Source organism: Chelonia mydas, chromosome 10 (assembly GCF_015237465.2).
Source record: "Chelonia mydas isolate rCheMyd1 chromosome 10, rCheMyd1.pri.v2, whole genome shotgun sequence".
NCBI lineage: Eukaryota > Metazoa > Chordata > Testudines > Cheloniidae > Chelonia > Chelonia mydas.
In genome coordinates, this window is record NC_051250.2 from 76984509 (window position 1) to 77012179 (window position 27671).

Here is a 27671-nt window from a genome sequence, read left to right on the forward strand (position 1 = left end):
ACAGAAAGGAGACATGAGATAGAATTTAAATCACTGTTAAGATAGTCCTTTGAGTCATTGATCTATGAGGATTCCCAGCAGAGTAGAATTTCCCTCAAGTCCAGGAGTAGTCAGCTGTAGGGTGCTGGTTTAGTTCCTTCTCTCACACAAGAAGCTACTGTCAAGTTTTGCCTTGCTAGGCTGTTTTGTGAACACTGGGTGATGAGTGCTGTGAGAAAAGGCTAGAGACCTGGGTTTGCTAAGGCCCAAAGGGTTTGAAAGGCAATCCAAAGCTTGGCCATGAACCTTTTGAAGTTTCCCTCCTTCTTCCATGCATGTCCTCCCACTAACCAGAGTAGAGCTTGGTGGGAGCTGCAAAGCACTTTACATGGATGTTTGCACAGTCAAGTTTTAGTGCCATGAATCTTTGTGGGGAACAAATTTCAAAGTCTCATGTTAGAGTCAGAAGTGCTTGTGCCCTCATTAACTTAGGAAGGCATAGGACTCTTAGGGCAAAGGTAGAGGTACCTGATCAGATAGGGTGGAGATTTGGTTTGGGGAACTGGGTTTGCCCATTTGAAGTTTTCTCTTAACCAGTTTTCCCCTCTGTCCAAATTGTTCTTCTGCATATTTTTGTATGTTTCTTTCCGGAATTGAAAAGCAATTTCTGCTGGGAAGAACAAGAGACCTCTGTCTTTGGGAGCGTGGGCATGAGTGTGGGTATTGGATTGTGAAACATCTCACTTTTTCCTTCATGAAACCACCCAAGAGACTCTCAAAATGGGGAGAGGGATTGCAAAATGGGTGATATTTTACCTAGCATAAGTGTCCACAAGGTCCTGATGGCAGCTGTGCGCCCAGCGCTTTCATGGATAATTATAGTGGTCTCCCCTGCAAGTGGCAAATAAGGTGAACTGTGAGGGGCAATGACCTAAGAAGATGAGTGACCTAAAACTAAATAGCTTGAAAAGTCCATGCACTTGGTAAGTTGACAGACTGTCTGCTTTTCAGGACTGCATAGCAAATGCATCGGACAGTACAGGTGCTATGTAAATAAAAGTCCATTGCACATGAATGCACTAATCTTGTGACTTCACCTCCAATGAGACCAATTACAAAGGCTGTTTGGCCTTTACTTCATCCTGTTTGCAAGGGCCCTGATCCTCACTGCATTACTCCAGTTTCACACTGCCACAACTCAGTTGACTTCAGTGGAGTTATGGTGATGTAAAACTGGTGTGTAACACTGATTCATGCCCAGGGGGTCTAGATCTCTGCTACATGGAATACCCTGTTTGTAATACTGTTCCGACTGCATTTAGAGAGTGATCGGCAATGTAACAATTACAAAACAATGGTTCTGGGTGTTTGTTCAGCTGTCGGATGTTTGCAGCACATCTCAATGCTAATTCCCACTGTCGTGGAGACAGGTTTCAGAGGGGTGGCCATTTTAGTCTGTATCAGCAAAAACAATGAGGAGCACTTGTGGCATCTTAGAGACTAACAAATTTAGCATGCATCCGATGAAGTGGGTTTTAGCCCACAAAAGCTTATGCCCAAGTAAATTTGTTAGCCTCTAAGGTGCCACAAGGACTCCTCGTTGTTTTCATTGTCGTGGAGAGAGCGTTCCCTAATGTATGTGTTTTGCCAGGTGATGGCAGCAGTGTATCTATCCAACTGAGCCACCGTCTCCCTCGCAGCGAATACAATTAAACATGATAATTGTGCCACTGCAGGGTAGGACTTATGCTTCATGCAGCTCAGCAGGCAGGGTTTTCTAACTAGCTGACCTGTCAGTTTCTTTTGGTGTTCTGACTGGATTCCTTCAGATATTGCAAGACGTGATTATAGTGCAATATTATGCTGCCGTGTGGGAACGGGCAATTTCATCTGATTTGTTTCTGCAGATTGGGTAAATTGCCCAAAGGAAAAAGAGAAAGATACGGAAGCGAGCACTAACAGGGTAGCAACTCTTGGAGCATGGAGAGCACAACCAGTCATTTCTGCTCTATGCATCTTCTACCTGTGTCTTCCTCTTGCTTGTGTTTTTAAATTAGAGCCCGGCTGCTGAATCTCAAAACAAAGTGAGGCACTGAATCATTCACCAGCCATTCTCCCAGAACACTAAAGAGAGAATTAAAGACTGCCTTGAACAAGGAGGCGACAGCTTAACTGTGTTTCTCTCAGAGATTATTACATACAGACAGTGGGGTCTGCTTGGTCAGCAAAACCATTAACTTGATTTTACTTTGGGAGTTTTGCAAAACATTTGCAAGAGCCGGTGTATGGAGCGAGAGCATATTCCCATCTTGCCCTCCCCAAACCCAAGTAGTCATGGTAGGGGAAGAGAGGACAAAATCAAAATCAGCGTTGGATTGTTTTCACTGAAATATTTAAGATCCTCTATGAATAATGCAGCTTCAGCCCTACCCCTTTTGCACATCACGCTGACTCGTTTCACAAAACAATAAGATTCCTCCCAGCTTACCTCACAGACACAGGACACCTCTCACCCTGAGTGAAGCTTGTTGGGGCAGGAAGACTAGTGGTGGAGGATTTTTTGTTACAGTGAGATAAACACAGGATAGTTCTCTCACTGTAAAATCCTGCGGAAGCAAAGCACCTGTCGTTTTACGTGAGGTCGGCACTATGGCCCTACCCATGGTTGACCTCATCTACTTAACCTCATGGTAAAACTACAGAGCCTTCTCTCCACTAAGCGTTTACAGAGCAATAGCTATCACACCTGCATTATTCCACTGGAATCGCACACCTTTTTTAGCAGTGAAGGCAAAGGCAAAGCCTTGAGCAGCCAGTTCAGTTGTATTTGTTTGGGAAACATCTCATTTTTTCCCTCAATGTGCATATATACACACACGCCGGCAGTGATTCTTTCATACTGGTGTAAATCCATTGGCTGCAGGAGAGTTATTTCTCATGGACTCAAAGGCCAGAAGGAACTAAGTGAGCGAACTTATTAAGGGTCCTGAGCACCCAGCAGCTCCCATGGCAGTCAGTGGGAGCTGCTGGCTGCTCAGCAGACTCAGAGACCAGGCCACTTAGTTAGGAGCCCAGTTTCAGGTTCCTGTCTTTCAAAGAGGCTCTCAGCCCAAGTTGAGTTTGGAACTGGAGCCTCATACACTAAAATCCTCCACTTGAAATCACATCCTGTTAAGAGAGTCCTAAATAGAACACAAGGGATCCCTTTCCATCATGCAGTTTAGCTCTTTCTAAATTATTTGCAGTAATGCTGATAAATTCTTGCACTACTTTCTCTAGTGGAGTGTATGTTCTTTATTCAAGGAAAAAATTACAAGTTTATCGTGTCCTTATTTGAAGAGTTACTGTATGTACCCATCTGTTTACCCTTAACTATTTAGTAATGGTTCTTAATTAGCTTAACAACTTCATGATAACAATGCTCCAAGTTATTTAAAAGCTTGCCTGACAGTTAGTTGTGGGAAGTTTTTCAGAAGAGTTTCTACTGCATTCAGTGCCAACAAAAATGGATTCGGTTCCTGCCGTATGCAAGTTGCAAGGGGATGTGTGTGTGTCTGTCTGTCTCTCTCTATAGGGCCCAGGGTGGATGGAGGGCAAACGGGGGAGCTGCGAGACTGAGGACAGCTAAAAAAACTTTAATCAGATGGTTATACAGGAGAAGCCTAACAATTAAGAGGAAGTTAGTCTCCTAGTCTAAAGGACAATGCAGCTACTTCACCAGTCCCACAAGAACCCAACCACAGCCCCAGATAGGACTAGTCAGGAGGAAGTAGCATTCAGATGCCATAGCAAAGGGATGCATCTGGGTCCTACAGCTGCAGTGCATGTTCTGTGACCATGACCAGCGCCTGTGCTGGAGGCAATGGAAGTTAATCAGCATAAAGCTGTCCTCTGCAAGGGGATATGGTGGCGGAAAGGGAAGGCTCAGCTGTGCATGAGCTATGTGTTTATGCTCTTATTGCTACTAATACATTAAAGAGATACCTCTTAGACTTTAGAATTAGATCTATGAATGGGCAAACCCGGTTAGAGGGGTCAGCTGTATTCTTAATGCACTCAGGACACTGCATAAGGCCTTCGGTTTTGCAAAACTCCAAAGCAACCTGATTTTCCATTTGAGCTCTGCAGAAGCTTCTAAGCATTCCTATTGTGAGAGATGCAGCCCACATTGCATGGTGCTTAGCACCATGCTTTTGCAAGCCATAAAGAACTTATTTGTAATGCTTAGGTGCTCCAGAATAGCAAGCGTCTCCTCCTGTTTTCCTTGGAGCGCTAACCTCGCAGAGGAAGGAGGAGGGAGAAAGAGAGAGACAGCACTTTTGCAATGCTTAGTGGTTCAGTCATTGCATTCTGCCGTGATTACTTCTCCCACTCCCAAAACTGGGGCTCAAGCCCTAGAGAATTTCATAATTGGAAGGAGGAGGAGAATATTTAGAGCAAACAGAAATCTCACAGGGTCCTAGCATTCCTACAACCAGCTCCCCCCACACACACCAAAAAAAGTCTCATTTCAATTTTAGATCACATAGTGGACGGTCCCAGTTAGCAATGATGCAAGCAGACAGCTTTACATGGTGTGATTCTCCTGAAGCTTAGACCAACCTTGGAGATTTAACATGAACAAAGTAGTCTCGTTCAGATAGCTTCAGTATCAGTCTCAGAAACTTGGCAAGGGCAAGGGTTTTTATTTGAACCAGAACTATTCCAGTTGTGTGGATACACTTGCAGGTAGTTTATTTAGAAGCATTTACAGTGGACAATGGCTGAACCTCTCATTCCCAATAGCGATCACCTGGCCATCAGGTAGCTCATAGCTCTTCTCCAAGGAGGAAGATGAAGCGGCCATGGCCATCTCCACCTCAAAGTCTAGGGTGACAGAGTACAGTTTTTCCTTGACATCTCGCACAATTTCCCTCTCAGCCGTGGTGTACCCTCTCTTGGTAAGGATCTTCATGAGGAAGTTGATCAGATCATGGCCGGCCAAGTCCAGGTGCAGGATGGCATGGGGCAAGGCGTAGCCTTCATAGATGGGCACAGTGTGGGGGACACCATCCCCAGAGTCCATGACAATGCTGGCGGGATGGCCAGACGTATACAGGGACAGCACAGCCCAGGTGGCTATATACATAGCTGGGGCACTGGAGGTATCACATGTGATCTGAGTCATCTTCTCCCTATTATCTTTAGGGTTCAAGGGGGCTTCCATGAGTAGGACAGAGTGCTCTTTGGGGGCCACCAGGAGTTCATTGTAGAAGGTGTGGTGCCAGATCTTCTCCATGTCATCCCACTTGGTGACGATGCCATGCTCAGTGGGGTACTTCAAGGTCAGGATGTCCCTCTTGTTCTGGGCTTCATCTCCCACGTAGCTGCCCTTCTGGCCCATCCCCACCATGACCCCGTGGTGCCTGGGGTGCCCCACAATGAAGGGGAAGACAGCCCAGGGAGCATCATCCCCATCAAAGCCAGCTTTGCACATACCAGAGCCATTATCAATTACCAGAGCAGCAAGCTCTTCATCAGCTATAGTGAGTTAGCTGGGAGAATGACTGCATCAGCAGAAGCTCAGAGATGCACTGCTGCTGGCTGGATAGGAGGTTCCTCCTGCAGTATGAGGCATATTGAAGGGAGACATGACCACGCTCCTGAATGGGGCAGGATGCAGTCATTCATTGGTGTCTCTTGGTGAGCCCACTGGTTCACTGACGTTTGTCCAGGGAAGAAGCTACTCAGTGCCTGATGCACCTGGCTTGCGTTAGGGAGAGGTGCAGAGGGTTGTGACCTGGAATCAGCAGCTATTGCTTCCATCTGTTCACGCACCCTCTGCAGGGAGCATCTCGGAAGGGCCCCACATCAGCTGCCAGTGGTACAATGCTAAAAGTAAGTTAAAGAGCTGGTTCAGAGATGGGTATTTCCCACTTCCAAATTGCAAATTTCAGGCCCTTACTTCTTAAGGGAAACTAGCCTTTCCCTTCCCTGTCAGCTCACTTCACTGCCACAGTTGTAAATTATTCTGAGATATCTCCAGAGTCCCTTCTGCTGTGACTATCTAAAGGTATGGGGGGGAAACTGATTAAGAAGTGCTTTTTGTTTCTAGAGGGTGGGTGTAATTATTTGCCTGCTTTTGTTCAGGGGATTGTGGGGATGGTTTCAAGGTTGGTCTTAACCTAGTATGGTAAAGAGTGGGGGGTCTCCACCCTGAGGAAGGTTTTCCCTGTCTCATGTTAATCTCTTGTCTTTACATAGGGCTTTCATCTAAAAGAACTTTACAGATGACATCCTTTGCCAAGCCCTTCCTGGTGGCAGTGCCAGACTTTAGAGTCTGCCTGATAATTAATGAGGGATCTTCCAAATGAGTCAGATTTGGAAAGTTGATGGGCAGTATTTCCCAACCTGCAAGTGAAACAAACCAGAGTGCAGTATGCGAATAATACCTAGCTTTTAGATAGTGCTTTTTATCAGTAGGTCTCAAAGCACTTTATAAAGGAATTGGGTATCATTATCCCCGTTTTACAGATGGGGAAACTGAGGCACAGAGCAATGAAGTGACTTGTCCAAGATCACCCAGCGGGGCAGGATTAGAACCCAGCTCTCCTGAGTTCCAGTCCTGTGCTGTGCCCAGTAGGCCACACTGCCATGATTGGGGTAGCAATGAAAATTAAAACCGATTAATCCAATCACCAGACCCTCTGTGCTTTATTTAAAGAGGTAAGTCCTCACCAAGTCTTTTGCCTACCAGTCCCCATTAGTTTCCCTGTATAGTTGATTGAATAGTTCATTGGCTGTCCTAATAAGCACCCATTAGTTGTCCCACAGAGCTTTAGCTTTTTTCGAAACAATTCACATCAATCCATCCCAAATGAAATGCTTTTAGATGGATTGTTTTGATTGCATTACTTGGAAGGTGGCGTTCTACAATCTGAAAGGTGGCAGAGATCCAGTACCTCACTGTGCTGTTCGAGTGTGACTTCAGGGTTCGTGCATGAGGCTGAAGAGATGCAGATCATCTATTTATACGCAAGAATGGAAGGATTTGCTGTAACTGATTCTTTGTTAAAAGATGGAAGGCAGCAATTTGAAAAGTACAGGGTGCGAAGCAGCCTTTCTGTGGAAAGTATCATCTTAAAATCAGCATGGGACAGAATCTGTAAGCCTTACTCACGCTGAGTCATTCTTGCTCCCAGGTTGCTCAGCATGTGAAAAGGGATACAGAGCTGGGCTTTATTAAAAATGGAAATCTGTTTCTAAATAGGCATGATTTGCTATTATGCCCTCTATAACATGGCTAAAAAATAAGAGCCACAGACTGACTGGAAAAAGCAAAGGAGGACTTGTGGCACCTTAGAGACTAACAAATTTATTTGAGCATAAGCTTTCGTGAGCTGCAGCTCACTTCATCGGATGCATTCACTGGAGAGAGAGAGGTTTCAGGCACCAAAATATTTTTCAGATAAAATGTAAACACCCCCTAAAATCCACTTCTTCCCTTCCCCACACAATTTGTATAGCCTCTTGACTTGAACCCAGCTAATTTGCATGGGATCCCATTTTGCCCATCCTGTATCCCATTTGTAGAATCCTGTATCTTTCCCTCAGCCCCTTATTCTTTGAAATGCACAGTAGGCACACTGAGAAATCACAAGGAAATATGACCTGAAAATGGCTCTGGCTGCAGGGTAATACTTTGTGGAATGTTGAGACTGGTCTTTCGTGAGCTATACTAACCCTGAAGACTCATAGGCCCAGATCCTCAGAGGTATATAAGTGCCTAACTCCCGTTGAAACCAATGGTATGGAAGAGGTAAGGTTTCAACCATAATTTTATGTCGGATGGGTGCTGTGTAACACTCGTTCTTAAGCTCTTCTGTACCATGTTTGCTTTTTTCCATATCAGGACCCCTGTCCCACTTAGCAGGGCGGATGGAGTCCCAGATGAGAGTCCCAGAGGTGGGTAACTACGTGCAACTCCAGAACATAACGGTGATAGCACAGAGCTCTTTGATTTATAGGTTTGGTTCTCAATTAGCCATTGGGACTGCTTTCTCCTTTGCCTGAATACTTCTCTGAGCCTGTTACTGAGAAAGAGAAACCTGGAATAGATTCATAGATATTTAGGTCAGAAGGGACCATTATGATCATCTAGTCTGACCTCCTGCACAACGCAGGCCACAGAATTTCACCCACCACTCCTGCAAAAAACCTCACACCTATATCTGTGCTATTGAAGTCCTCAAATCGTAGTTTAAAGAGTTCAAGGAGCAGAGAATCCTCCAGCAAGTGAATAGAGAGTAACTCTCCTGTTTTAACTAGGACAAAGGTGAAGAAACAGTGTCTGAATCTGGCTTTGGTTCAGTTTGGGTTCCTGTTCAGATTTAATGCCACTAAGATCCAGTTTCTTGGGAGGATTTCTGCCATCTTGCCCATAGCATGCCCTCACTCTAGAATGCCAAAGGCCACTTTGGGTTTTGGACTGACCCAGAACCAAAGCTTTAGAGGCAGGTTTGTATCGGGGGATTCAAATCAACGTGTTTTCTTCACCTCATTCCCACCCATGAATTTTCAGAATCCATTCTTAGCTTTGGGGGATCAGCTCTTTTTTTCTTCTTATTTTTCTCTTTCTTCCCGTCTCTGTTTTTCTTCTTCTCTCATAGGCCATAAGGCAGAAATACCCTTTCTATGCAGAGCTAAAATATTCCCAACCAGTCCTGCCACCAACTTTCTGGAAAGTGAAAAGAGCTGGACTCACTGCAAATCTCCATTTAGATGCTGCTCGTCTCCCAAGCCCTGGCTTCCATCTACTGGATGACTGTGTTAGAAGGCTAATAATGCTTCAGAAATTAGGGCCAGTTAAGAAACTACCTATAAATTAATGACCTTTGAGCTGATCTTCTCCAGAAGTTTCTCTCTCAAACTGCGGGAGGCATCATTGGTATCTTGGATGCTTTTCTCTCCCAGAGCCCACAGTGGACGATCATATATACTTGGATGATTCCACATTGGAGAGCACATGTTAAGATGGCATTGGCCCCTTCCCCGATTGTCCATCATTGTCTCCATAAATGAATCTTGTTGCAGGATAATCTTGTGATCTCCTTCAGCGAATGATACATATATATTTTTAATCACAAAATAATCTCTCCATAATGCTGTCTCCTGGTAGGGTTTAATCCTTGACAGATAATCTAGTCCTGCTAAATCCTGTTACAACCAGTCCTCTCTCCATGGGAATGAGTCAGATTGGCAAACTCAGCAAAAACTTCCCAGCCATGCAGGCATGCCAGGAAATCTGACGGGCTTTCAGCACGTGTTCCCACCTGAGCCAATGGGGAAAGCCATTTAAGTGCTACCATAGGCCAGGTCAAAACCATTTCAACCATGCCTGAAACCGACATTGCACCTAACTAGCACTTGGCCTAATGGTCTGAGGAAATCCTGAGCTCCAGTGCAGGGACTGCTTAACCTCTCTGGGGTGGGGCGGAGAATTCCCCACTGTGCAGTGCAGTGCTTCTCCTTCCCCCCACCACTGTCAGGCAGTCTGCTCCAGGGGCTCTTGCAAGGTGGGTGATCAGGGGTAGCCTCTGGGTTTAGGGGGCCAAACAGTTACACATTGGCCCAAGGAGCCTCTCTTTCTCAGGAAATGCCAGCAGGAAGAGGGGCAGGGAGGGACGACTCAGTATTTTTATTACAAATCACAGCGATCGTCTTGTCTAAAGATTTTTCAGGTGCATCCAAGTACTGGCCACTTTGAGGTCTACAGCCAGTACTTGGCGGGCCAGCAATGCCATGGACTTGCAGAACATTTCCCCATGGAAGTGCCTTTGTTTGTTTGCACTACGTTGTTCGGAGAGGCAAAAGCCTCATGCATTAAAATCCAAGCTGCTTGCAGTAGGACGCTGTTGATACAGTAGCTGGCATGGCTACATTATTGCCCTGTGGCTGCTGTCTCCAGCATCTCTGCAGTAATATTTCTTATGTTAAGCTTTAATCCTTTTGGTGGCATGTAACAAACCTTTGCAGACGTGTGTATCAATAGGAACAGAAGGAAGTCCTCGGGCAAGAAGCCTTCCTTTACATTTGGCAAACAGCTCCTCTAAAATACTGTACAGTTGCCGTATATCACAGCACTGTGAGTCCTATAAGGAGGAACAGTCGTGCTAAAACAGATGCAGACCGTGCAGAGAGTGGTGCATGAATTACACTCGTCTGAGGCTACTGTTTTTGGGCTGGGCTGTAATCAGCTCAGAACTGCTTGCAGACTGCATTGGTCAGTTTGTTTTCACTGGACTAAGATTATATGCTGGGTTCGTTAAAGGAATCCCCTCGGAGGAATTCACAGTGGTTTTACAGCTCCTGTTATGTTTGCAGAGCCAGAGGGCACCAGTGTATCAGGAACTTCATGCTGCGGCATGGGGAGCTCCAAGCTGACAAAGGTGCCCGAGAGGGAATCTTGTCGGAGATCGGCTGCTTACTGTGGCCTGAGGGTTATGCAAGACTGAAGGCCACCACCTTGGCCTAGGGTGACCAGGTGTCCTGATTTTATAAGGACAGTCCCGATATTTGGGGCTTTTTCTTATATAGGCTCCTATTACACCCCCAGCCCATTCTGATTTTTCACACTTGCTGTCTGGTCACCCTAACCCTGGGGAGCTCTCGAGCTCACAACATGGGTCTTTACAGCTTGAGCTAACGAGGCAGGCTTGTGTTGATAGTGGCGGGGGCACAATTTAAAGGCTCTGGTGGTATTCAGCGGGGGGCAGGGCAGGGCATGTAAACCCTGGCAGAAATCTGGGGGGACACGTGAAATCATGTGTCACCTCTACTTCTATCCAGTATGGATGGGGCACAGAGAGGGTATGTAACATACGCTGACCAATGGGTTATCCAAGGTTGCACCACATACACAGTGCAGGATTTCGGCTATTGGCTGCTATGCTAAGGGTCTTTAAAAATACTTTTTATCTAAAAAAATTGTTTCTCACTTTCCATCCCCTTTATATTGATTTCTGCTCTGTTCTCCGCCCTCCTTTTTCTGCATCCTCTGTCCTTCTGCAACATAGGCCAGGACTGGGAGCCAGAGACTTCTAAGTTCTAACTCTGTCTTTGCTGCTGACCTGCTGGGGGGCCTATTCCCTGCCCTGAGCCTCGGTTTCCCTGTCTATGAAATGGGTACATTGATATTTTTCCCACCTCACAGGATGCTCTTGTGAATGCAAAGCCCTATGTATACACGCTAAGTACTATTTCTTCTTGTCTTTGCCTCGCTCTCTGCCGCTTCTCTTCCTGCCTTCTTTTTGGGTGGGGGGGGGGGTGTAAGCATTAGTACGGAGGGAAATTAAGGTTCCTGCAGTATTTATTTCAAACAGTGCATGTCTTTGTGGACAGAAATGTTAATAAATAGTCCAGCAATCCTATAATACGAGCTCCAGGCTGGATCCAAGCCCTCATTTGGAGTTGACCCTAAACAATAAATCTTGCAGGAATGAGGATTGTAATGCAACAAGTTAAGGCAGTTTGGTTATGTCTAGCTGTAATAGAACCTCTGGGACAATAAACACATTCATGGTTATGTTGATACATTACGGCTTCTAGCCAGTGGTGTCCATCACAAGGGCGAGGGGGCTAGGTATCCCAGGACAGCTTAATACACCAGTGACTTCTCATGCAATTGCTCTCCAATTTCTTTGTGCAGTGACAACTGAATCTCATTCTGCATATCAAACTGTGGCATATTGTGTGTGGAATCGGTCAGCAGTGTTTGCTTGGATCTAGGCTGGGAAGACAGCAAGTGAGTCCTAATGATAGGGAATGCTGTCAAAAACTGTCAATTTCTAGGCCTCGCTGAGGAATTGTGCCGTCACCAATCACTGGCCTTCAGGCAGAAAGCATGCTGCCTTGATTTTCTCATTTAGGCTGGCCTATGCATGTCCTCTGTCATCTCTGCTTGCTAGCAGGGTGGTGTTTTGTATGGCACACAAGGAGAATTTAAAAGCATCCTGCAACAACCTTGAGCATTTATTTAAGCACAGAGCGGTTAAGGCAAAAATTAACAAGGTTTTGGGATCCCCACTCAACACACGTTAGCTCTGATTTTTACAAAGTGCTAAACCCAGCCGCTCCCATTTACCACACTTAATCCTGACTCAGTGCAGAAGCATGGACTAGACGACTTCTTGCAGTCCCGTCTATATTGTATAATTGGAGTGGCGGTTTCTCGGCACTTGTAAAAATCAGGCTGAAGTTTAGCCCCCAGAAATTAAGGCTCCTGAAATCATACTGAAAATGTCGTTGCCTTCTTTTATATTTGGTTCGTAAAGAGGCGAATCGTTCAAACGCTAGCACCTATCCCAGGCACTGGGTGACGTGTCACACTTAATTTCTTTGAGGCTGTGTGTTATTTTTTTCATGGATACATAGTACTGTGAACTTGCTGCCCCTCTATGAATAAACAAGATTGATAATAAACATCTCTAACCCAGATAAAACTCCCCAGCCTTTTAGATATCCTGCTCTTCAAATGCCTGGGCTTAAAGATGAGCCTTGCAGAGAGGAAGCTTAATAAAATACAGAAGAGGTGATACTCCAAGGAACCCGACAATGTTATTAAAATCCACGTTTCCTTGCAGCTGCATTTCATCCCCTGGTTAAACTTCAGCTCACATAGATTGATTACTAATAACAATGCTTTGCATTTCTATAGTACCTTCCACCCACTGAACTCAAATGGCTTCCCATACGTCTAATGAATTAGACCTTGCAGTAGCCTCCTGAGGCACGTGATTATGAATGGTACAGGTTTTATTCCAGGCTTGGCCACTGATTCACTGTGTGTGACCTTTAACTGCTTTGTGCCTCAGTTTGCTACATCTGGAGTATGGGGGTAATCCAGGCAGACTAGGTGGGACTGTTCTGAGATGCTGATTGCTGAGTGCATCGAGACTCTTGGATGGAAGATGCTTTAGCACAACACATTATTATTAGCGAGAGCATGAAAACAGGAGGTACAAAACCAAGCTTCAAGAGGAAAAATACATTCTAATGACTTCACTCCTGGAGATGGGAATGGTTGGCCATGTCCTGCTACTAGCACGTAAGTATAAAATAGTGGTAAAGCTAAAATTTTTAAAAATGGCAAAAATCCTCAGTGTCCGTCTCTTCTCTCCTTCTTTACTGTTTCTCTTTTGCATTCATTCCAGTGCTACAATTTTAGTTTTTGGTGGTGCTTAGTCATTCTATAAATACAGGAAGGATGGTCCCGTTAGGCCACTAGCTTGAGAACTGGGAAACTCAGGTTCAGTTCCTTCCTCTGCTTCCTGGCTGTCCATGGCCAAGTCACTTAAGCCTGGATCCACAAAGGGACTTAGGTATTGCGATGCTGAGCATTGCAGCGCCTAGAAAAGCCCTGGAATGATACTGGGGCACACAAAGCCTGAATTAGGTGTCTAGGCTCGCTATACAATGAATGGGAAGAGATAGGCACCTTAGGATGTGAGCCACAAAAGCCGGCTGGCAGGAAGCTGCCTAGGCTAGCCAATGGGAGATGCAGATGAGAGGGAGGTGTGCGAAGCCCTGCCTCTCTCATGGAGATCGGTATGTAAGTCTGGGCTGTAGGGTGGCAGCTGGCTTTGCTAGATGTCCATGAACAGGAACCTGTTCCTGGAGTCAGGTGGCTTAGGTGCCTAAGTCGTGTATTGGGAGAATGAGTGAGGTGCCTGCCTCTCTCCAAAACTGCCAGAGGAGGAAGTGTCACCGCCCACCTTATAACTTTTAGCTCCGGGTTAGAGCACTCACCTGGGAGGCCCAGGGTCAGTTCCCTTCTCTGCCTGTGGGGAGAAAGGATTTGCACAGAGGTCTCCTGCCTCTCCAGGGAGTGTGCTAAGCACTGAGCTATGGGAGAGCAAGATGTGGGGACTCCCTCTGTCTCTCCTGTGAAGCTGTTCCTCTGTGGATCAGTAATGAGAGAGAGAGCCAGTGAGGATTCTCGTTCACGCACCCACCAAGGTCCAGTCCCCCCCCTCCAGTGACTCTTCCATCACTTATCCACCAAGGAACAGCTTCAACCAGAGAGACGGAGGGAGCCCACTCCAGAATATCCCAGAGCTCATTGGATAGTGCATGTTCCTGAGAGGTTGGAGACCCCTGTTCAAATCCTTTCTCCCCATCTACTAGAGGGGGGAATTGAACCTGGGTCTCTCACACGGATGCTCTAACCACTGAGCTACAAGTTGTAAGGGCAGCACTACCACCACCTCATCCTCTAGCCAGATTTTAAATGGGACCTGATGCAGCAAGTGCGCTCGAAGGCCGCCTTCTGGATTGGGTCCTGCATGCAAGTTAGGGAGACAAACAAGTTAGGGAGCCTGTCTTCTCCCAGATCACGCTGGGGCTAAGGTGGGAGATAGGCATCCAGGCCTGACGACTGAGCAGCAGTGTGCATGCCCAGAGGTGGGAACTTAGGCACGCAGGGAACTTTTTACCCTGAAAACTTAGGTCCTGAGTGAGTTTAGGCACCTCTGGGGTTTGGTGGGAGTTTTGTGGAGCCAAAATGGGGACTTAGGTGCGTGATTTGTGGATCTGGGCCTTAGCCTCGCTGGGCCTCAGTCCCCGCATCTGTGAAATATGGATGATAGCACCACCTTACCTCATAGCAGTGGTGTGAGGACAAATGCATAAAGATTGCGAGGCGCTCAGGGAGTATGGTGATGGGGGCCAGGTAGATAGAAAAGCCAACAATATATATGGAAGTTGACTTGGACACTGTTAATGGATGATAGTCGCAACACCCATTTGTTGTTGTCTTCCAGATCAGGGATTTGTGCTTTTTAGTTTTTGAAGATTTAAAAACACAAAGAAACATTGTCTGGCCCTGGGATCTCCCTGATTCTGGTATAATAAATATAAACAATATGCTTTAAGAATCTTGCTTGTTCTTAAAAACTAGGGTCTTCATGTCATTGAAGAAATGATGAAAATAACAGGAAAAACTCATCTATTGGCTGCCAAGTGAGATCACGTGTGAGGGGAATTGGAAAGTATTTTTAAAAAATTTGATTAGATTCGATATGGGAGTATTAACCAGTGAATCTGATGAGATTTTAAAATGAAATTCAGTTACTTTATAAATTCCTCAATTGCAAGATGCCTTGACCAACAGGGTCTGACTTTCTCCTGAATTCTAAAATTCGCATAAATCTACCTCTAATAGCAGAATAAGATTATGGGGAGATAAGTCTATTGAACTTTGGGAGTTCATGACAAATGAGAAAGATAGGGTCTCCTGAAAATGATCTTGCATTTATATAGCACCTTGCCTCCAGAAAGATCTCAAAGTGCTTTACAATCTGTGGTATGTATGGGGATTGTTTTGTCCACTACTCAAGTATGGTCACCTCAGCAGCCCGGGCTCCCTGGGCAGCTCTTACCACTGCCATGCTTCAGCTTCTGGCGGGGCCTCAGGGGGAAGAGGAGGAGCACGAGGAGGGACCCGGGGAGGGGCGGGGCTCCTCTATGTGTCCTGTTTTTGCATTTTGAAAAGGTAGTCACCCTGCTACAGATGTCTGGCTCCGGTTGCACCTGAAAACAACTCACCCTCTTGGCCTTGGATCCAGCTTTCAGATTAGGCTCAAGCAGACCTCGAGGCAGGAATAAACACAGAGCAGGGAAAGAGGATGGGCCCAACCACCTTTGGTGCGGGTGCTGCTGTAAGCGGCCACTCTCCCTTGCTGAAAAGACCCTTAAAAATACCACCAGAGGAAATTAATAAGAAATGAAAAGTTGTGCAAACCTTTAAAATTCCATACACGCCATTTGAAGGGGGTGCTAACAGAAATGGGAATTTTTGAAAAACATGATCAATTTAAGCAAAATGTAACCCAGACATGGTGTTTCCTTGATACGAGTGGTCAGGACCTTGGTTTTATATTTCAGTCCAAACCGAGATGACCATAGACTTCAAGGCCAGAAGGGACCATCATGATCATCTAGTCTGACTTCCTGCACCTTGCAGGCCACAGAACCTCACCCACCCACTCTTGTAATAGACCTCTAATCTCTGCCTGAGTTACTGAAGCCTCAAACCATTATTTAATGACATCAGACCCTTCCTTAAATTCCAGAAATGACAACCGTAACAGAGGAATTCTTATTTAAAATCCTTGTGGAAAATATTAATAATAGGCTAGCTCCATTATTTTTATGAGACACTCCAGTAGACAACTGACACCACTTTCCTAACTCAACATATATAGGAATGGACAAAGAAAGATAACTCCAGAGCTTTAGACCAGTGGTTTTCAACCTTTTTTCATTTGAGGACCCCTAACAAATTTCAAATGGAGGTGCAGACCCCTTTGGAAATCTTAGACATAGCCTCCGGACCCCCAGGGGTTGCGGACCCCCAGTGGTCCACCATGGACCACAGGTTGAAAACCATTGTGCTATGGTAACAACAACCTTTTGTGGACCCCTTAGACCTAGTCTGCGGACCCCCAGGGGTCACAGTTCACAGGTTGAAAACTACTGCTATATACAGTAGGAAATGACTCACTGGGTGTGTTTAGAAGCATAACCACCATATTCATATGTCCTAGCAATGGAACGTAGCCATCGATCTACATGTAATTTGCATGGAATCTTCCCAGAGCTTTAGAATTATTTTGATAGCAGCTGTCATCATTATGTCTGTGTGGGGTTTTTTTTTTTTTCAATTCCATTATGCTCAGAGGCTCAAAAGGTGAAGAAAAACTGCTGAGCAGCATGGCAATTTTAGAAGCCCTTTGGGCACTGCTCTGGGATGACAGGTGTCTTCTGAATGTAGGAAAGGCAAATCTGGCACTGCTACCACTTTATTCAAGTCCTTTTCCTTCTCCATCTTTTCTCTTTGTTCCACTCTGGAGGTTTGTAAGGCAGGAAGTGCTGCCCCAGCCAGCAGCTACCGATGGCATGGAATCTCTTGCTCTTCTGCAAAGCCAGATCGAATAGTGTATTTGAAAAGAATGTGTTTCTGCTTTGATTTATATTAAAAACCTCCTTTGTCTAGGTGAAGATATAAGACCTTAGGGCCTGCTGTATCAGATCAGGACACTTGGCCCTCACTTGGCTGTGTACCATCTCTGGATTGAGACCATAATGCACCTGGCCAGTTGTGTAATCCTGCCTCTGATGGGTGGGGGAAGATTTCCTTCCTGACCCTTGGGTGATTGCCTGGTGCCCTGATGCATCAGACTTTATACCTTGGCATGTTCAGCTGAAAATGTAATTAGTCCTAAAATTTTCCATCTTTTTCTATTCCCCTGGCTACCTCTCTTGTTAATGACTCTATGATAAGTAAATTTCCACTGCTTCAAACAGCAGATTTAGTCTTGCATGTAAAGTCAGTGGACTTGCAGCTGCTTACACAAAATCTGAATTTGGCCCATACAGGTAAAAATATGCTTTCTAAAGAGTCTATAAAACAGCTTGTCAGGACTGTTTTCTCATCACCATGTATGTTTTGTTCCCCTGCAGAATCTAGGCTATTTCTCCTATCTGGCATCCTAGACCACAGACATGTGTCTAATTTTCAAAATAAATCCATTGGAGCAGCATAGAGCAAATGAAGCCACTGCATACAGTAAAGGTCAACTAAAGACCACTTTAAAATATGTTCATAGGAAATGACAGTTTATGGTAGCCTGTTATCTAATTACCTTTGGCATGCTGATAAGGCTGAACAGCGATGATTTTAACCCTCAATCACGCAGACAAACATCAAAGCAGCTTTACTGTATCTCTGCATCTCTTACTAATTCTAATTTTGGGGTAGCCGAACTGCTGTGAAAGACGAAGTCCACCATCATGCCAATGAGTAAGCCTGCATTTTTGCTGCTCTTCGCATTTATTCATTTGGGGGGGCGGGGGGGGGGGTTCGTAAGGATACCCCTCTGGCAAAAAAGTGCGCAGTGTGCATAATAATCCATTGATACTACTTACTGCCGTGGCTTCTTTGCCTTGTTGAATTGCGGCCGTACAGATAGGGGGCATTTCATTTACATGCTGGCATTTTTATAAATAGGGGCCAGGGATGTGGCTGGCTCTGAAGACTGAAGTACTTGATCCACAGAACGTGGGTAGCACGGGCATTGGCTGCCGCTATTACTTACTGTTTGCACTGTGGCAGTGCCTAAAGGATGGTCAGTGATTATGGGGCTAACCTCGCACTTGGGAGACATCAGGTCTAATCCCTTGCCTCTGCCACATGCTGCCTGGGCCAAGCCACATTGGTACGTCTACACTGCAATCAGGAGATGGGCTTGCAGCTCGTGTAGACGTACCCGAGTAACAATACCGGTGTAGCTGCAGCCGTGGGGGTAGCGGCATGGGCTAGCGTCCCAGCTACAGGACCCAGGGTACGTACACAAGCTTTGCTACCCAGGCTGCTCGGCTACACTGCTATTGTTACTCCAGGTAGCTTTGGTCTAGTTAGGGTATGCCACGACAAGCTGCGACCTGATTGCGGTGTGGAGCAACATGTGAGCTTATAGAGCTGTTTCGGTCCAGATTCATAGAATATCAGGGTTGGAAGGGACCTCAGGAGGTCATCTAGTCCAACCCCCTGCTCAAAGCAGGATCAATCCCCAGCTAAATCATCCCAGCCAGGGCTTTGTCAAGCCTGACCTTAAAAACTTCTAAGGAAGGAGATTCCACCACCTTCCTAGGTAACGCATTCCAGTGCTTCACCACCCTCCTAGTGAAAGAGATTTTCTTAATATCCAACCTAAACCTCCCCCACTGCAACTTGAGACCATTACTCCTTGTTCTGTCACCTGCTACCACTGAGAACAGTCTCGATCCATCCTCTTTGGAACCCCCTTTCAGGTAGTTGAAAGCAGATATCAAATCCCCCCTCATTCTTCTCTTCCGCAGACTAAACAATCCCAGTTCCCTCAGCCTCCCCTCATAAGTCATGTATTCCAGTCCCCTAATCATTTTTGTTGCCCTCCGCTGGATGCTATCCAATTTTTCCACATCCTTCTTGTAGTGTGGGGCCCAAAACTGGACACAGTACTCCAGATGAGGCCTCACCAATGTCGAATAGAGGGGAACGATCAAGTACCTCGATCTGCTGGCAATGCCCCTACTTATACATCCCAAAATGCCATTGGCCTTCTTGGCAACAAGGGCACACTGACTCATATCCACTTTCTCGTCCACTGTAACCCCTAGGTCCTTTTCTGAAGAACTGCTGCCTAGCCATTCGGTCCCTAGTCTGTAGCGGTGCATGGGATTCTTCCGTCCTAAGTGCAGGACTCTGCACTTGTCCTTGTTGAACCTCAGATTTCTTTTGGCCCAATCCTCTAATTTGTCTAGGTCCCTCTGTATCCTATCCCTACCCTCCAGCATATCTACCTCTCCTCCCAGTTTAGTGTAATCTGCAAACTTGCTGAGGGTGCAATCCACACCATCCTGCAGATCATTTATGAAGATATTGAAGAAAACCAGCCCCAGCACCGACCCTTGGGGCACTCCACTTGATACTGGCTGCCAACTAGACATGGAGCCATTGATCACTACCCGTTGAGCCTGACAATCTAGCCAACTTTCTATCCACCTTATAGTGCATTCATCCAGCCCATACTTCTTTAACTTGCTGGCAAGAATACTATGGGAGACAGTGTCAAAAGCTTTGCTAAAGTCAAGGAACAACACGTCTACTGCTTTCCCCTCATCCACAGAGCCAGTTATCTCTTCATAGAAGGCAATTAGATTAGTCAGGCATGATTTGCCCTTGGTGAATCCATGCTGACTGTTCCTGATCACTTTCCTCTCCTCTAAGTGCTTCAGAATTGATTCCTTGAGGACCTGCTCCAAGATTTTTCCAGGGACTGAGGTCAGGCTGACTGGCCTGTAGTTCCCAGGATCCTCCTCCTTCCCTTTTTTAAAGATGGGCACTACATTAGCCTTTTTCCAGTCATCCGGGACTTCTCCCGATCGCCATGAGTTTTCAAAGATAATGGCCAATGGCTCTGCAATCACATCTGCCAACTCCTTTAGCACTCTCGGATGCAGAGTATCCAGCCCCATGGACTTGTGCTCGTCCAGCTTTTCTAAATAGTCCCGAACCACTTCTTTCTCCACAGAGGGCTGGTCACCTCCTCCCCATGCTGTGCTGCCCAGTGCAGTAGTCTGGGAGCTGACCTTGTTCGTGAAGGCAGAGGCAAAAAAAGCATTGAGTACATTAGCTTCTTCCACATCCTCTGTCACTAGATTCTTTGGCCTGAGCTCTGAGGGAGCTGGCCTTGTTCTCCCAAGGTCATCGGAATGTCAACACACACTCTCCTCAACCCGCTGCGTATGGGAAGGTATTGATTACATTTGATGAATTGGTGCCCATGTCCTGCCGTAGGAATTAGTTAATGGGTACAAGATGCAAGAGCTCTCTGTCTCATAATGTATTGCTGTTTATTTCCTCTGCTAGATACTGCCTGCGGTGAGAGTGCTTTTCCTGCGTCGTCTTTGTTCAGAATGAAAGAGTGAGCAAGAACCGGGATGAATGGTCTTAACTAAGTTTTGCTTTAACCTTGAAAAGGCTAACAGCTCTGATCTCCCTCCTCCTCCCTAGAAACCTGGTAGCAAATCATGAGAAACTTTTTCAGTGTTTGATTTTTGGCAACGTGGCACAACAGTCTTATGGCTAAAGCCCAAGACTGGTTGTCTCCATGTCTGGGTTCTGCACCCAGGCTTCTTGAGGATCTCTGGACAAGTCACTTCATCTCTCTCTGGGCCTCAGTTTCTCCATCTGTATAATAGGGGTCAGTGATACCATCTTGTCTCACAGCCATGATGCCAGGCTTAACTTATTAACCTTTGTAAAGTGCCTGGGCATCCTCTGACGGAAGGTGCCATGGAAGTGCAAAGGATTACATTTTATTTAGAGCAAGAGAGGGTGGAAACATAGTGCCATCCTCGGACTTGTGCTTGCAAGGAATTGTGAGTAAAATAAGCCTCATTTCTGCCTTGATCGAACAGAAACACACACGTTCGGTTAAATTCTGGGCCTCCTTCACTGCATCAGGGCAGCTTTATGCTGATGTAACACAGCAGGGTCACACAGGCATAAACCCAGAGAAAAGCAGTAGGGGATCTAGCTCTTGCCTCATCCCATCCTATTCATGTTTATGTGCCAGTGTGCCTTATAAAACAAAAATAAGCAAAGGCCAATGAATATACCTGTGGCTCTGCCAGTTGCCAAGTGTAACGCTCTGTTCCAAAAGCGCTTTTCCCCTAGCCCTCACGAAGAGCGAGGAGTTGAAGGAGGCTATAGCGAGTAAGTTGGGGGCTTCTTACTGACCTTGGAAGTTTGCAAACCTGGGCCCAATCTCTGAAGCAAGGGGATTGTGACAATCTTTGCCTGCTGGGGATCCAATCCTGCCCGGTGCCAAGAACTCTCCATTTCTGCTGAATGTTGGCCTTGTGAGCACGCATCCTTAATAATGGGGGATGAGGAGAAACTGGGTCACTACCCACTGAAGGGGAGAGACCCTGAGGAACTTGGTGAGTTGGGTTTCCCAGATGTCCTAGCTCAACGCACCACTCCATGTGTCCGAGTGGCGGTGCCTGGAGTTGAGTTTGCAGAAAGGGTCTTTTCATGGGCTTAATGGGTCAGTCAAGAGCTGAGGCAAGGCTAAAGGACTAGCAGCTATTGTGTCAATAGAACTTTGAGGGGGGATATGGCCAGAAAAATTAGGGATCGAGAGAGAGGCTTTCATTTGAGGCAAGTTAGAACTCCATGGGCCTAATTCTGGTCTTGCACCATTTTTTGTAACTCCTACTGCTGGCTTACACCAGTGAAAGTGAGAGGAGAATCAGACTCAAAAGAGAACAGGAGAATGACAGAGAGGAAACAATGCTCCCATCTGCCAGCAAAGCCAAATTTCTTTGCCATCTTCCCGCAAGTTTGGTGTGGGCAACTGGCAGGAGGGCCTAGAAAGGAAACTTTTTTTTTGGAACGTGTTAGTAGTAAGTTAAAGAGAAGTGGCGGCATCAGGTGAATAGAGCCCTGGACTGGGAGTCAGGAAACTTGGATTTCTCTCCCCAGTTCTGCCACTGACATGCTGTCTGACCAGCTGTGCCTCAGTTTCCCCTCCCACCCTTTGTCTTGTCTATTTAGACTCTAAACTCTTTGGGGCAGGGACAGTCTCAGGAACTGGACCTATGGGACCCCCATCTCAAGTGGGGCCTTGTAGTGGGTTAGCAGTGGATCCTCCCCCTCTGGGTCAGTAGGAGACCACTCCGCCTCACTACGTCCCGGGGCGTCGTTCCCACTTAGGGAATGAGCCGAGTCACACTCGGCCTGTATCTCTGGTCACCAGTCCGGGCAGAGCGATAGTCACTCAGGGTCTCTAGCCCACAGTCAGGGCAGCGAAGAGTCTGTGGCTTGGACCGGTACTCCGGATAGAGTGGCAAACAAAGAGTTAATACGCCGAACACTTGGGCGGGGCGGTGCAGAGTCTGAGTCTCAGGCCTACGCTCAGGGCCGAGGCCCTTAGTCAGGGTGGGGCAACAAGTCCTCTGGGCTCAGGCCGGGGTAGAGCACCCCAAACGCAGCCTGGGGGAGCTCAGGCACGAGAAGAACCTCCTCGTGTCCTCACTCGGCGGACTGTCGGCGTAGGCAGGCCTCTGGGTCTACGGAGGGGGAGTACTGACACCCCATGGGTGGGAGGTTCCAGGGGGGACGCGGGCCCGCCCAACTCCACCGTGTCCCAGCCCAGGGCCCTAACAGGGGCACAGGGGTCTGCCACCGGGTCAGCGAGGATCTGCCTGCAACACGCCGACCTCGTCGCAGGCCAGCTCTTCACTGGACCGTTGCCTGGTTCCCCAGGGCTATTTCCTATCTCCCCCTGGGGGTGTACCTGGGTCCGCAGGGCGTCCTCTGAGTTGTCCGGGTAGAAGGCCAGCGGCAGTCCCGGCGACTCCTCCATGGCTTGGTCAGCAGGTGGCTCCGGCAGCGTCGGCCAGTCCTCAGTGCCGCGGGAGGCCTGCAGCAGTTTCCCAGCTTGGGAGCAGGGAGGGGGCATCTGGCTCCTTCTGCCCCACAACTGAACCCCCCAGACCTGCCTTTTATACTTCCTGCCCTGCCCCCTGACTTCCGGTGGGAGGGGTGAGCATGGCCTGGCTCCACCCACCAGGGCTCTGCGAGCAGCTCCTCCCCCTCCGGGTCAGTGGGAGGCCACTCCACCTCACTACATGCCTCCAGGAACTACTGCAATACGAATAGTAAAATAAATAGCTTAATGGATCCTTTCAGTTCAATTATAGAAATGTGCTGATGAGAACATAAGAACGGCCATACTGGGTCAGACCGAAGGTCCATCTAGCCCAGTATCCTGTCTTTCGACAGTGGCCAATGCCAGGTGCCCCAGAAGGAATGAACAGAACGGGTAATCATCAAGTGATCCATCCCCTGTCGCCCTCTCCCGGCTTCTGGCAAACAGAGGCTAGGGACACCATCCACAAGTAATAACCTTCACAGTTATTTCTAGTGATCAGGAAGGTAACACAGCCTCTTTAAATCTGGTGGGCTTTAAGAGATGTGCCCTTTTCAGGCAGACTGGCTTTTTTGTTCTGATTTATGAACTGATGACCTAACATACATCAGAGTGTGACATCCTCGCTTTAATCCATGGACAGTCCCATTGACATAGTGTGAGCCAGAATCTGGCCCTATAAAACCATCTTGCATCGTAAGTTTTTGGGGCAGAGCACGTACCATAGGTATATTAATAAAGCATAGTGTGAAAAAAGTGATTATCAACAATACGGTGTGCAGTGAAGGAATAGGGCTCTTCTCTCCAGGAGGTTAAGAGTGTAATTCATCTTTGGATTAAAATTTTAATTAAGTTTTGCTTAAATGGTAAAAATAGTGCTGTCAGGAAGGGAGGTAGTTATTCTATAAATACACGGGATATAAAAAGTAAAGACAAGACAACCACTCAACATCTATAGCATTGGTAACTGCTGTGGATTTGTGAGAGAAAGCAAAGTATAGGAAGCTGACCTACTCATCCATCGTTTGATGGGTCCTGAGGGAGTATATCTGTAGAGTAATAGACTTTCTATTATATGCAGTGGTGTTGTAGCCATATTGGTCCCAGGATATTATAGAGACAAGCTGGGTGAGGTAATATCTTTTATTGGACCAACATCTGTTGGGGAGAGAGACACGCTTTTTGAGTTTACACAGAGCTCGTCGTCTGAAGAAAAGCTCTGTGTAAGCTTGAAAGCTTGTCTCTCTCACCAGCAGAAGTTGGCCCAATAAAAGATATTACCTCACCCAGCTTGCCAGACTTTCTGTTGTCACTTTGCAACCACAATGCGGCAAACGATGTGTTGCACCAGTGTGCTCATCACCTTACCACTTAATTTATCTGTTCCCTCTGGTGGATGGCATTTAACCAGTTGTAGAATTCTTTGTAGGAAATGGTCTTAATGTGTTCGTGCACTATACTACTGTCACTGCATTAACCTCTGTATAGTATAAAAGTTACTCTGGTACCTTTACGATGATATCTTTAAGCATAATGAATAGTGGACAAGTGGAATCCTTGGGCATAAAATATGTCGAAGTCCAGATCTACATGCAAATCCAATTAGATTTCCCAAGTCAATAACTTTAAAGCTGTGAATAATTATTATTCCAATACACAATTTGTTAGGGTCTGCATTTAGCACGATGGGAAATTTTAAAATATTTTTTAAAATGTATTTTGACGAAAGAACAGTGGTGTATTTGCCATTAATGAAATTCTTTTATAGGCTTGATTTCATCAAGCTGATGTGTATGAACGGAAAAGAGTTCCTTCCTTTGCATCTTCTCCACTGTTCTTTCGTCAAAATACATTTTAAAAAATATTTTAAAATTTCCCATCGTGCTAAATGCAGACCCTAAAACTTCCCCAAGGTACAAACTATTTTACCTTTTGCCCCTGGACCTTATTGCTGCCACCACCAAGCATCTAACAAAAATAACAGGGAAAGAGCCCACTTGGAAACGTTTTTCCCCCCCAAAATCCCCCCAAGCCCTACACCCCCTTTCCTGGGGAAGGCTTGATAAAAATCCTCACCAATTTGCATAGGTGAACACAGACCCAAACCCTTGGATCTTAAGAACCATGAAAAAACAAGCAGGTTCTTAAAAGAAGAATTTTAATTAAAGAAAAAGAAAAAGTAAAAGAATCACCTCTGTAAAATCAGGATGGTAAATACCTTACAGGGTAATCAGATTCAAAACATAGAGAATCCCTCTAGGCAAAACCTTAAGTTACAAAAAGACACACAAACAGGAATATACATTCCATTCAGCACAACTTATTTTATCAGCCATTTAAACAAAACAGAATCTAATGCATATCTAACTAGATTGCTTATTAACTCTTTACAGGAGTGCATTCCTGCTCTGGTCCCGGCAAAAGCAACACACAGACAAAGAGAACCCTTTATTCCCCCCCTCCAGCTTTGAAAGTATCTTGTCTCCTCATTGGTCATTTTGGTCAGGTGCCAGCGAGGTTATCTTAGCTTCTTAACCCTTTACAGGTGAAAGGGTTTTTCCTCTGGCCAGGAGGGATTTAAAGGTGTTTACCCTTCCCTTTATATTTGACAAGGCTAAATTCTGCTTTCAGTCCATTGGTGTAAATCCAGAGTAACTCCACTGATTTAAGTAGTGTTACTCTGGATTTACACTGGCGCAACAGAGCATAATTTGACATTTGGTCAGTAACATTCTTCTGTGGGTGTGATAGAAAATCCAATGACAGGTTTCAGAGTAGCAGCCGTGTTAGTCTGTATCTGCAAAAAGAAAAGGGGTACTTGTGGCACCTTAGAGACTAACCAATTTATTTGAGCATAAGCTTTCATGAGCTACTGCTCACTTAGCTCACGAAAGCTTATGCTCAAATAAATTTGTTAGTCTCTAAGGTGCCACAAGTCCTCCTTTTCTTTTTGAGAAAATCCAATGAAACTCTAATTACAGCAGTTTAAATGTTCTGATGCATGTGACTCCAGCAGCGACCCTTCCAAAATAATAGATTAATGAGATTTATTCAGCTGGGATGCTTATTATGCACACAATCTTAGTGCCATTGTATCAATTTAACATTTTGACTAATAGCTTTGCTTTTGACTGATCCAATGTTTTCAACCTCTCTCTCGCTCTCTTCCTAAAAGATATCACTTACCTGTTAAAACCCGAGAATGCTATTTACTGCAGAAATCCAGCGGTAGGTCAGCAGATCAGCTTTGCTCACAAGACTAGGTGAACACCTGATTCAAAACGACTTCTTTGCCTTTTGGTAAGATCAGCTATCACATCAATTTAATATTGGACATATCCTCTCTTAGGGAAGGGGGGCAGGCAGGAAGACTAGAACTAGGCCTTGTATGGGGATTGACTTGGTTGTCTTAAGTATATTCCTACCCTATAGGATATTTAATTACTATGATCCTATAAAACAATGGCAGTTGTGCTTCCCTTTTCCGTTTGTGCTTCCCCCAACCCCTTTCTCTGCTTTTTAAGAGGAAGGGATTGGAGTGGGTAACTTTTTCCCTTAGATTGGCTAGTTCCTTTTCCCAGATGCATGGGAGATTCAAGGATTCAGGATTCATTTACCTTCCAGTTAGAGAACGACAATGATTTCAGCATTGGAGAAATACATACAAAACTTACTAGAGAATGGAGAGAATGAGACAAGGCATAAAAAGAAGAGAAAATGGAAGGAAAGAGTCATGCAGGGAGGAAAAACACTTGTTTTGTGTGCAAAATAAGTTGTAGTTTTTCTAAACGCTAGAATGGACTTCTTTTCCGTTAGCGCCTTCCTGCTAGGTTACTTGGCATTTAGAACTAGTGGAAATTTTGAATTCAAAACCATATTCTAACAAATTATCTCTTTTCTAAGCTGGAGAGTTTCATGAGCATTTTTGGTGTTCCATCATTTTCCTGGTTGTTTGGGTTTTTTTGGGTTTTTTTCCCTCAAAATTGAAAACTTTTGACATTTTAAAAATTATTTTGTCACTTTGCCTCCTTTTATTTACTTTTGGCACTAAATGCAGTGCAATGAATGGTCTGGGTTTTATTTGTTTTGTTTGACATTTGTCACCTCTTGCAACTTTACTAAAGCCGAGGAAACTTTGAGAGCAGCAGATGGAAAAATGAGACTGTAACTTTGCCCCCCTGTGACTTTTCGAAAGTTGGAGAAGTTCTGAAAAGTTACAAGGTAGCCAAAAGAAATATGGAAACAAACAAAGTCAGTGTAGGGAAAATGCACATGATGATTGTACTTGGTTGGAAAAAGGGCAAAAAAAGATGAGATGGAGAAAATACTGAAATTTCAAAAAAATTTCTAAAAAAAAAAAAATTTCATGGAAAAACAAAAAAAATTTTTCCAGAAAGAACTTCAAAATCCTTTGGGGGGAAAAAATCAACCAGAAGTTTCCATCATATCTTAAACTCATGTTTATTTATCAAGTGAGTATATGGCTCACATCGGTTAGTATTTAGGGGTGCTGGTGTAGTTGTTGCACATGGACATTTTTAACCAGTGCAATATATCTACTTGATTTAAAGAAACTATAGATAAAAATGAGGTCTGGCTAGTCAGATCATTAGACAATTGTGGCTACTTGTCCACGAAAGTACAGAGAGTCTGAGACAGAGAGAGGATCTAATG

At 45.6% G+C, this 27671-nt stretch overlaps 1 protein-coding gene and 1 long non-coding RNA gene across 3 annotated transcripts in view; one reads left to right on the plus strand and one right to left on the minus strand.

Annotated features, from left to right (window-relative positions):
* Positions 1-1698: 1698 nt before the first annotated feature.
* Positions 1699-5721, minus strand: LOC102942801 (actin-85C-like). The gene has a single exon (XM_043524174.1). The coding sequence runs from the start codon at positions 5453-5455 to the stop codon at positions 4727-4729; it is 729 nt and encodes a 242-aa protein (XP_043380109.1). The 5' UTR covers positions 5456-5721; the 3' UTR covers positions 1699-4726.
* A 176-nt stretch (positions 5722-5897) lies between these two features.
* Positions 5898-27671, plus strand: part of LOC122462072 — a 37173-nt gene continuing 15399 nt past the window's right edge. Inside the window, exons 1-2 of one of the 2 annotated variants that reach the window (XR_006284415.1) lie at positions 5898-6031; positions 26173-26297. This is a non-coding gene — a long non-coding RNA (uncharacterized LOC122462072). The remainder of the gene's footprint in view (positions 6032-26172; positions 26298-27671) is intronic. The other variant, XR_006284414.1, reaches the window with a different exon arrangement.